Source organism: Musca autumnalis, unplaced genomic scaffold (assembly GCF_047663935.1).
Source record: "Musca autumnalis isolate F117 unplaced genomic scaffold, ASM4766393v1 scaffold_5, whole genome shotgun sequence".
NCBI classification, from domain to species: domain Eukaryota; kingdom Metazoa; phylum Arthropoda; class Insecta; order Diptera; family Muscidae; genus Musca; species Musca autumnalis.
In genome coordinates, this window is record NW_027412088.1 from 79,691,371 (window position 1) to 79,703,418 (window position 12,048).

At 36.7% G+C, this 12,048-nt stretch overlaps 1 protein-coding gene across 1 annotated transcript; it reads right to left on the reverse strand.

The window, feature by feature from the left end:
• Window positions 1–235: 235 nt before the first annotated feature.
• LOC141386671 (uncharacterized) lies at window positions 236–3,189 on the reverse strand. The gene is made up of 3 exons (XM_073955588.1): window positions 2,006–3,189; window positions 771–955; window positions 236–474 (listed from the first exon to the last, which is right to left on the reverse strand). The coding sequence occupies exons 1-3, from the start codon at window positions 3,187–3,189 to the stop codon at window positions 236–238; spliced, it is 1,608 nt and encodes a 535-aa protein (XP_073811689.1).
• Window positions 3,190–12,048: the final 8,859 nt, after the last annotated feature.

The window sequence follows — 12,048 nt, forward strand, 5'->3', positions numbered from 1 at the left end:
TAAACACGATTAATTACCTCATTTAACCAGACATACCACAATCAACGATTGGTTCTTATTCACTGAAATCAGAATTACTTTTTGATTAAAAGAAAACATAGCGCCAGATAACTTTACTAGCATCATTAGCAAACAACTTGTAATTACTTCTTATACTTATATCTTATCTGACATCTGCAACACCTTAAAGTTTTTGCTTGCTTTGAAAGTACAAAAACCATTTTAACCATTGCGCCTAAGTTTTATTTGCATAGGAAAGTGAAAACGGCGATATGAAGTTTTCAACGGTTTTCATGTTGGCTATGATTTTTGCCACTGTTACTACATTGCGGCCAGCAGAAGGATTCTTCCTTGGAGGACCACTGAATTTATTTAATCGCCTATTAGCAGCATTCGGACAAACTCCAATTGGAAATCCATCAACTACCGTATTACGTTCGCCGGCCATTAATGAGAATTTACCACCCCAGCCTCCTGTATTGATAACAGCCCCATTATATTAAATGTGTTCAATAAAAATATTGAGATTAAAATTATTGTAATGATAAACTAAAATGATAGCGAGACAGAGAATTCATTTACAATATTAAATAATACATATATATAGTCCTTTTAATTCCGACTGGAACATAGGGCCGTCACAAATGTTTTCCATCTATCTCTATCCATGGCAAGGTTTTTCATTTCACTCCATGTTATTCGGCTCTCTTTTAATTCAGATTCTACTTGGCGCCTCCAGGTGTTTTTCGGTCGACCAATACGTCTCGAACCTTGGGGATTGTACTCGATTAGTTGTTTGGTTACGTCAGTCGACGCTTTCCTCATGGTATGACCAAGCCATCTGTATTTCTTTCCTTTAATTTCATCTTCCAGTGGTTGTTGATTCGACATATTCCACAGAGCATTGTTGGTTATGGTGTTGGGCCAGTAAATACCATATATGCGACGCAGGCACCTATTCGTGAATGCTTGCATGGAGCGCATTAGGTTCTTTGGAATCATCCAGGTTTCACATCCATATAACATAACAGATTTTACATTGCTGTTAAATACTTTTAGTTTGGTTCCCGAGGATATAGTCCTATCTCTCCATAGTTTATTAAGCATTCCAAATGCAGTTTTAGCTTTGTTGAGTCTACATTGTATGTCTTTGTCGCTACCGCCATTTGTAGTTATAATGCTGCCGAGATAATTGAATGAGGATACATCTTCAATTGGCTGGTTCATCACTTGGAAGTGGTTGGTGTTTCCGCTATGTATTCTCATTGATTTGGTTTTTGCTATATTGATGTGAAGTCCAGCTCTAACAGCTCTGTCCGTAAGATTTGTAAGTTTTGAAGACATGTCGGAGAAACGGTGTGACAGGAGGCAAATGTCATCTGCGTAGTCAAGATCATCTAAATTTCCATGTAGGCCTATTGTCACTCCACATTGTTCTGCCATAGCTCTTCTCATAATAACATCAAGAACAATGTTAAATAGATGCGGCGATAGGACGCAACCTTGTCTCACTCCAACATTAACCTTTATTTCTTCACTTACAAGGCCTTCGTGAGATATACGGCAATGTGCATCTTTATATAGCTCTTTGATCAGGTTAATTATTTTACGGGGTACACCTTTACATTCCAATGCATTCCAAATAGCATTGTGGTGGATTGTGTCGAACGCTCGTTTAAAGTCCACAAATATTAGATACAGTGGAGAACGCCATTCAGCAGACTGCTCCACGATCACTCGGATGCTGTTAATGTGGTCTACACATGACTTGTTTGGTCTGAAACCTGCTTGCTCTGGTCTTAGTTGGGGTTCAATAATTGTTGATATGCGCTTATGAAGAATAAGTGCAATGATTTTATTTAACATATTTAGCAACGTTATTCCTCTCCAGTTGCTAACGTTTTGAAGATCGCCTTTTTTGGGTAACTTTATGACTAATCCCTCTTTTAGTTGTTTCGGCAGGTGCTCGTTTGTCCAAAAGTGATTAATAATTGGATATATTAACCTTGTCGTTAGCTGAATATCAATTTTTAAGATTTCAGGAGGTATGCCGTCTGGCCCTGCCGCTTTGCCACTTTTAAGTTGCTGGACTGCTTCCGATATTTCGGCCGGTGTTGGAGTTAAAACATTAATATCTTCTCTGATGTTGTTTGTGTGCTGCTTTGGATCACAGTCACATATATTTATATTTTCATTGTTGCTCGTTGTCAATAGTCCTTTATAGTACTTTTCCCAGATTTTCAACTGCTTGTCCTTATCGCATGTAAGGATTCCATTTTCATTTTTGAGGGGTTTTGCGCTGCATTTGTTGTTTCCTGCAATTTGTTTTGTTATTTTGTATAAGTCTTTCAATCTTCCTGTCTGGCAGGCTTTTTCTGCTTCTTCTGCAAGACTTTGTATCCAGTTCCTCCTATCTTTCCTGGCACTTCTTTTTACTTTCTTATCTTCAGAGTTGTATTGTCTTAACTTTTCTCCTTTTTGATTGGGAGAATTGGCCTTGTTGATTTCGGCTTTCAACTGTTTCCTCTCTACAATGTGTTCCCATGTTGTGTTTGAAATCCATGGTTTACTATCTTTTTTGGTGTAGCCAATTTCATTTATTGCTGTTTCAGTGAACGCAGATGTTATCTTTTTGCAGTATTCTTCAATTTCTTCATTCTCTGAGAGGTTGTTGACTTTTTCCTTCAGTTTGTTCGTGAAGTTGTTGCAGGTGTCATGGTTTTTGAGTTTTGTGATGTCCAATGATCTTCTCATACTTCTGTTGTTGCGAATTACAGATCGAAGTTTTAATCGTATATCAGCTACAATCAGGTGATGGTCGCTCGCAACGTCTGCTCCTCTCTTGTTTCTCACATCAAGCAGGGATCCTCTCCACATCTTGCTGATGGCAATATGATCTATCTGATTCTCAGTTAGCCTATCCGGGGAAACCCATGATACTTTGTGAATTTGTTTGTGCGGGAAAAGTGTTCCGCCTAATACAAGGTTGAAGTTGTCGCATACTTCTAGTAGCAGCTCTCCATTTTCAGACAGGTGACCAAGTCCATGTTTGCCCATAACATTTTCACGGTTGCGGTTGTCACTCCCAACCTGTGCATTGAAATCACCCATTAGAATTTTGATGTCGCCATGATTAATGTTGTTAAGTACATTTGATAGTTCGCTATAAAAACGTGATTTGCATTCCATGTCGGCAAGTTCGGTGCGTGCATAACATTGAATGCATGATATGGGTCTTGCTTTTGTTTTAAGTCGGACCACAATTATTCTATCTGTGTGTGGTTTCCACTCAATTAGAGCTTTTTTGGCTTCTGCAGAAAGGAGGACTCCAACGCCGATAGTGTTGATTTCCCCACTATCCGGCCATCTCACTTCGCTTAAACCAAGTATCAGTATTTTGTAGTTGATGAATTCTTTTTCTATCTGAGCAAGCTTCGATGGTTCCAACATAGTACGTACATTCCAAGAGCCTATTCGTATCCTTTGTTTCATTCCAATGGTCGTCATCGAGGGCGTTGGTGTTTGATTTTCATTTGTAACGGTTTCAGTAATCAATGTGTATTCGGATGGGTAGATGATTGGTCTAAGGCATCCTAGACTGGTGCTGGGGTTGCCAGCTTTGCCACCAGCCTGGCAAAACGCCGCTCGTATTAGCTTCCACTACATAACTATGAAGTGGTCCCCAGGGAGTACCACGCGGAGGCCATTGCTTCTGCAATGGGACCAAGATATTGATCTACGAGTCGACTTGACTTGTCTTATTAAGGATTGTGGGAACACTTTACCTACATAAGTTGGTCGAAATGAATAATGTGTGAGACAGCCTAGAAGTTCAGTTTGTTTTGTTTCAGCTCATGACACAATTACCCTCGTAGTGGCATCGTAAAATTTTGAATATATTATGTCAAAATTTTCTTTATATTGTTGGGGAAATTACAACAAATATATTTTTTTATAAAGAAATTTGACATTTCATATTCGACAAAGACATAAATACAACAAGATAAGGCATTTTTTTGCTATCATTCTTCAGTGAATGGCTTTTGAATTTAACATAATGTTATATCACGATATGGTGATATAACATTTTTTCTATTATACATTTTTACGTATTGTTGGCTTTGTATTGTTGGACTGCAAAATAATACTTGTTGTGTATTTATTTCAGCTAAAGTCCATACTTTGTTGCTTCAAAATTTGAAGAAACAAAATGTTTAACAGTGGGTATTGAAATTGATTACTACGAGCGGAGGCAGAGAAAACTATAGTTTCGGAAGCAGCCAAACTTCCTCATCAGTTCCTTTGTTGCTTCAAAATTTGAAGAAACAAAATGTTTAACAGTGGGTATTGAAATTGATTACTACGAGCGGAGGCAGAGAAAACTATTGTTTCGGAAGCAGCCAAACTTCCTCATCAGTTCTCTTAACCGCTGACTCTGTATCAATAAACAGGTCAATAAGAGTGACCAGAAAATTAAACAGAACGAGAAATTTTCTGTATCCTCCTAAATCTGTTGACCGCACAATTGAGTCAGAATAATCAAAATCATATACCCACTACTGTTTATAAACATTTTGTTTCTTCAAATTTTGAAGCAACAAAGTATGGACTTTAGCTGAAATAAATACACAACAAGTATTATTTTGCAGTCCAACAATACAAAGCCAACAACAATAACAGGCAATCAGCACGGCCTTACTTGTTGACTACGCATAAAGCAAAAACAACATTTTGTTGTGATCTCTGCTTACTGCAAACAACACTACTTATGCTTGTCTTCTTTGCGATGCAAAGACAGCATAAAAACAGTAGTGGGTATATGATTTTGATTATTCTGACTCAATTGTGCGGTCAACAGATTTAGGAGGATACAGAAAATTTCTCGTTCTGTTTAATTTTCTGGTCACTCTTATTGACCTGTTTATTGATACAGAGTCAGCGGTTAAGAGAACTGATGAGGAAGTTTGGCTGCTTCCGAAACTATAGTTTTCTCTGCCTCCGCTCGTAGTAATCAATTTCAATACCCACTGTTAAACATTTTGTTTCTTCAAATTTTGAAGCAACAAAGTATGGACTTTAGCTGAAATAAATACACAACATTTTTACGTATTTAACCGAATTTACCGATCCAATTGACATAGAATTATTCTTGAATAGATCCTTGAATTCATAAATTTCGTTTCTGATACCATTACATGAAATGTTCCTCCTTGGTTGCGATTTTGAATTAACTGCAACCTGTTAAGGGTAATGTTTCTATACAAAGTTTCGTAAACATTTTTTTGTTGCATGCATTTTGTCTAGTCTTAGTTGTATTTATGTCTTTGAACTTTTTGTATTTTCTAGCAACATGCCGGATTTAAAACTAATTCCAATAAATACGAGGATTTAGTTTGTATGGGAAATCTGGTAGATTATCGCCGGATGTAGCAAATAAATCCTGATAATGCGCTAAATCTGGCTAATGAGGTCATATCTAAATGGCCTATATGCCGGATTTAAAACAAGTCCATTGAATACGAGGATTTATTTTTGTATGGGAAATCTGGTAGATTATCGCCGGATGTAGCAAATAAATCCTGATAATACGCTAAATCTGGCTAATGAGGTCAAATCTAAATGGCTTATAATATTGGTTTGTTTTTCGGTTGATTTGTACTATAACTTGTAACCTCAGGCACGAATAGGAACATGACTATAAATTTTAGAGTCCGCACCGTGCTCTTGAATTAAATTTAAATGGAAGGTGCTTACACCTGGGAAGTTTTTGTGGATTCTGAAACTACAATGTTCATAGATGAGAAAAATCAAAAAACTAAAAAAATCGCCGGAGCGCTTTTTAAATAAATCGCGATTCAAGTTGACATTTTTAGTATTGTTTAGGTTTTTGCGATTTTGCTTGGAAACCGCAAGTCCTATCAAAAAGGGAATAAAGGAAATGTTGTAGCTATCAAAATTCTCTACAAAACTGACCCTAATGATATTTTCGTAAGTTTTACAACTTTTGAGATATAGAAGTTGAAATTGGGACAATTCAAATTCAATTCAATTATGTATCGTCTCCTTATAAAACAATGTCATGACTGCAATTTCCCAACTTAAACTTATATATCGAAAAAAATAGTACAACTTAGGAAAAATTACATAAGCCAGTCTTGTAGAGAATTTTCACAGCTATAAGATTTTCTCAGGTCCCATGCCGATAAGACTTGCCGTATTCAAGCAAAATCGCGAAACCCTAACAAAAAAACCTAAAAATGTAAACTGAGCTTTTTATCTCAAAAATGGTACAGCCCGAGAACAAATCATAAACGTCAATCCTGTATAGAATTTTCACAGCTACAACATTTTCTTCAGCTCCATTTCGATTGGACTTGCGGTTTCCAAGCAAAATCGGGAAACCTAAAAAACACCTAAAAATGTGAATTTTGACCGCGATTTATTTAAAAATCCCTACAGCGATTTTTTCCTGTTTTTGGATTTTTCTCATCTATGAACATGTTTCAGAATTCATAAAAACTTCCCCTGTGTAAGCGATTTTCATTAAAAGTTAGTTAAGGCGCACCCTTCATGACATTGTTTTATGAGGGGGCGATACAGTCAGTGCATTGTCCCAATTTGAACTTCAATATCTCAAAAATGGTAAAACCTACGAAAATACGTTAAAGGTCATTCTTGTAGAGAATTTTCATAGCTACAACATTTCCTTCAGTCTTATATTGATAGGACTTGCGGTTTCTAAGCAAAATCGTGAAAACCTAAACAACCCCCAAAAATGTCAACTTGAATCGCGATTTATTTAAAAAGGGCTCCGGCGATATTTTTAGTTTTTTGATTTTTCTCTCTATGAATATTGTAGTTTCAGAATCGGCAAAAACTTCCCACGTGTAAGCGCCTTCCGTTTAAAGTCGGTGTAGGCGCACCGTGCACCTTTTCTCACCGAAATATGGACACAAAACTTTTAATACTGGGCTAAGTACTATCATAAATTAAAGGAAACTTATTATCTCATTTTGTCCCGGTCCACACTAGAGTGATTTCATTGAAAAAATTGCATGAAATTATGCGTCTCTAGATCGACTTCCATAGTAGAGTAAAATCATTAAATTGCTGTAGTGGGGAATTCGATTTAAGAATGCCTAATTTCATGAAATTTTTAATCAAATTCACGCTAGTGTGGACCGGGACTGTGCTTCCATATTGAAGGAAGGAAACCTATTATCTTATTATGAAACTTATTATCTCATTTTGCTTCAATACAACTCGTAGTGGAGGGCATAAAAAGCTCGTTCTGGCCGAACTTATAGTAAGTTTATATATAACCGGATTTAACAAACCCTCTGGGTTTCAAATGTCAATTCCATTGCGTATATTTTAAATAAACCCTCATAATGAAGGTTAACCCTGCAAAAGGTTATAATATAAACATGGCCTTAACGCGTTTTTAACTAGATTAGTTTTACATTAGTTTTTATTGCAATTTTTATACCCTCCACCCTAGTATGGAGGGTATATTAAGTTTGTTTTTCCGTTTGTAACGCATTGAAATACTCATTTGCGACCCTATAAAGTATATATATTCTTGATCAGGGTAAAATTCTGAGTCGATCTGTGCACGTCCGTCCGTCCGTCCGTCTGTGGTAATCACTCTAGCATCCACAAAAATGGAGATAGGACGCTGAAATTTTGGAAAAGTGTGTCTTTTGTTTGCAGGCAGGTCAAGTTCGATGATGGGCTATATCGGTCCACGTTTTGGTATAGTCCCCATATAACGGTACCCCCGATTTACGGTATTTTGACGTTTTTAGCTACATTTTCCGACCGATTTAGCTATAATTTGACATTTAGGGTTCTTAAGTGTCAATAAACTTATATAACAAAAGTTGAGGACATAGGTCCACGTTTTGGTATAGCCCCCATATAACGGTACCCCCGATTTACGGTATTTTGACGTTTTTTGCTACATTTTCACACCGATTTAGCTATAATTTGCCATTTAGGGTTCATAAGTGCCAATAGACTTATATAAGAAAGCTTGTGGACATATGTCCACGTTTTGCTATAGCCCCCATATAACGGTACCCCCGATTTACGGTATTTTTACGTTTTTAGCTACATTTTCAGACCGATTTAGCTATAAATTGATATTTACGGTTCTTAAGTCCCAATAAACTTATATAAGAAAACTTGTGGACGTAGGTCCACGTTTTGGAATAGCCCCCATATAACGTTACCGCCTGATTTCAGGCATTTTGACGTTTTAAGTCACATTTTTGGACCGAATTAGCTATAATTTGATATTTAGTTCTTAGTGACCAAAAAACTTATATTCGAAAAAAATTATGAATATAGGTCCATGTTTTGGTATAGCCCCATATAACTGTACCTCCCGATTTTCGGTATTTTGAGAATTTTAGGTTAAAGTTTTAACCGAATTATCTGTAATTTGAACATTTGACATTTGAAATTCCTAGTGGTCACCACAACTCTCCACCAAAAATTGTCAAGAAAGGTTGATGTATTGATAAAGGTCCCATATAAAAGTACCTCCCGATTTTCAGTAATTTGATGATTTTAACTACAATATTAAACCGAACTAGCAGTAATTTGACATTTGAAGTTCTTAGTGGTCACAACACCTCTCCATAAAAATTGTCAACATAGGTCGATGTTCGGATATTGGCAATTTTAGCTAAAATTTTTAACCGAACTAACTGTAATTTGACATTTGAAGGTTGTAGTGGTCACCACACATCTGCATCAACAATTTTCAACATAGCCCCAATATAACGATACTTCCCGATTTACGGTACTTTGAGGATTTTACTTAAAATGTTTAACAGAACGTAGGTCCATGTTTTGGTATAGCCCCAAAACAAATCTCCAGATTTTCCGTACCTTAGCTTTATTTTTTGGACGAACTTTCTATAATTTGAAATTTAAAAGCCAACAAAAATTGTTCATTTAAGTTCATATTTTCGTATAGCCCACATACCTTCGAACTAGCTGTTAATGACATTTGAAGTTCCCACGTTATGTACCGATTTTCGGTATTTTGAGGATTCTAGCTGCAATTTTTAACCGAATTAGGAGTTATTTGACATTAAAGGCTCCCATCAAAAACTGTCAACATAGGTCCATGTTTTATTATAACCCCTATATAACGGTACCTCCCAATTTCTATCCCACCAAAAATTGTCAACGGTCATAGTTAGATATAGGCACCATAAAAAGGGCCTACCGAATGAAACACTTTATGTACATTATCTGACATTTTAACGTTGGGGACAGGAATGAAAACTAATTATTCCATTTTAGTTCAGAATATTTTATGGTGGAGGGTATGAAAAGTTCGGCCCGGCCGAACTTAACGATTTTTTAATTGTTATTTTTCGATTTTTTTCATCTATGAAAATTGTAGATTCAGAATCGGCAAAAACTTCCCAGGTGTAAGCACCTACCATTTAAAGTTAGTTCAGGCGCACCGTGCACCTTTTCTCACCGAAATATGGACACAAAAGTTTTATTCTGATAACTGTTAATACAGGACCGTTTTTGGGGACTGCGTGGCGGAGGAGCTTAGTACTATCATAACCCAGCAAAATCTTCGATGCCAAAGATGCTATTCAAGAATGGGTGCAAGTGAAATGGAATGTCATTTTTTCAGCATCTTCACTCATTCTTTTTACAAGAGCGTGACCCCCAAAAGATGCAATTCATTTTCAGATCCTAAGCATGTCATCTTTACTAACTCGATGGAATGGCATCTTCAACAATTCTTTGGCGTGGAATCTATACCAATCCTTTGGCATGCCATCTTAACCAATTCCCAAGGATAGCATTTTCACTAATATTTGGCATGTCATTTTCACCAACCCTTTGGCATGTAATTTTCACGTCTTGTTCGGAAAATGGAAAATGCTGTATTGAAAAATGATTTTCATTTTTTTTATTTTATTAATTCAAAGGAATTAATGAAATAACTATAATTTATTTATCATAATAAAGTTTACATCTATAATTGCAGTTTGTTCTCGTTGTTGTAACAGTAGTTAATATGTTTGTATTCTCATTTTTCTGCTTAATCTGACTCTGGGTCTATCAGTCGTAAGAATGTGGCTATTTCGCTATTTATATTTTTTGTAACCACAAAGCTGCAAACTTAAGTTTCTTAGCAGGATTGGTAGGGCAATTGAAAAGGAGCTGTGTGTCGTGGGGGCCTGTGCTGTATGCTGGGCAGATGTTTTCCACGGTGTCATCAGTACTTGCCCTATAGGAATTTTGACGGCTGCACCATCCCGAGCGTATTGACCCAAAACTACAAAACTACTCTGGTTTGTCCTGACAGCTGGCGCTTCTCAGCTGCGATAGATGGTAGATGTTCTCCAAGGACCGCATTCACACGATAACCGTTTACTGCATCTGCGACTGCATTCGTGTGAATGCTACTTAAACCTGGTTGAAAGGCTTGTTGATCTAGAGGTTCTCTCTTGTAACGTTAGACTTCTCTTTCTAGATTATGAGCACGGCTTGCTCTGAGTGAGTCCTCTGCTAATATGGAGATGGCCTTCAGCGCAGTTGTTGTGCTGCTTACGGATCCTATGCTAACGATCGGCTACTGGAAAGTTATTTCTGATGCTGGAAGAACTATAGCCACAAGGGTCCTTGCTACGGGCGACAAAAGCGAAATTGGTTTGTAAGATTCACCTTTGCTGGCATCCTTTTCGGGCTTCAGTAGCTGGCCTATTTTCCAGACTTCGGGAACGATGTGTTTGGCAAGCGACAGGTTGTAAATTTAAGTGAGAAACTTGACTTCCGGCCGTCCCAGCTGTTGCAGTCTAAACACTGCCGCTGGACGCAAAAGAGTTTACTTCCTCCGCAACAGGTTTTGATTCATCTTACAAAAGGATTTTACTTCTGTACAACTGTAGATTACTATTTCGTGAATTTTATTTTACAACGTTTTGGAAATGTTTGATGTTTTGTAGGGAGCTACAAATCGGCTTGTTGAGCGGGGTTCTCTAGTGCAGGCAAGGAAACTTTTATAATTGGTCTGTTCCTTTACTTTTAAAAATGGTAATTTTTGCAAAAATGGTAAAAGTGGTGAACTGCTCTCATATAAATTGTATGCTTTTAAAAGTAAGGAAACACTTTGCGGGTAAAAACTGGTAACCTCAGGCACGTAAAGGAACACGACTAATACCAAAGAGCGCAGACCGACTCTACTTTTAGCTCAATGATTGGGACTTCCTAGCATAATAAATCTTACATTGCTTTAAACGTACATATTTAGATAAATAAAAGAATACATATATACATGTGTAAAAATAAAAACACAAAATTCATCTCTATTGGATCGATGGAATGGGTTCAAATGCTAAGGAAAAGATCGGATCTATCACGACTTCCTTTGAATTGGTTCAAATGCTGATGAAACGATCGGATCTTTCACGACTTCCTTCGAATGGGTTCAAATGCTGATGAAAAGATCGGATCTTTCACGACTTCATTTGAACCAATGCAAAAGATCCAGTGAAATCATGGCATCTCATGGAACCACTTCCATAAAATTTTGCTGGGAAATTAAAGGAAACTTATTACTCATATTGTTTCAATACAACTCGTAGTGGATGGCATAAAAAGGTCGATCTGGCTGAACTTAACGCGTCTTTAACTGGTAAGAAAATATTAGTTTTTATTGAAATTTTTAATTAAATAGTTTTAGGGACTAAGCTTTTTATTAAATATTCTGGTCTCTTTACAAATAAATTTCTCTTCTCAACAAGTCAATATGTTGTCCTTTGCAAATTTCGAAGCACTTAAACACCCATTTTTTGTTAACATCAACCATTTTGGAATTAAGTCTAATATTTATTTGTGGTACAAAAGTCTAATATTTATGATTTTCCCACGCCATTCACACACAAGACAGGCAATTTATTTGTAGGCATTAGAAAGAACCGAAATCAAGTAAGTCTTGTTTGCAAGAACATAGCCTTGGGAAAATGTGGAAAGTTTGCAACTTTATGAATTATTGCAGACAAAGGA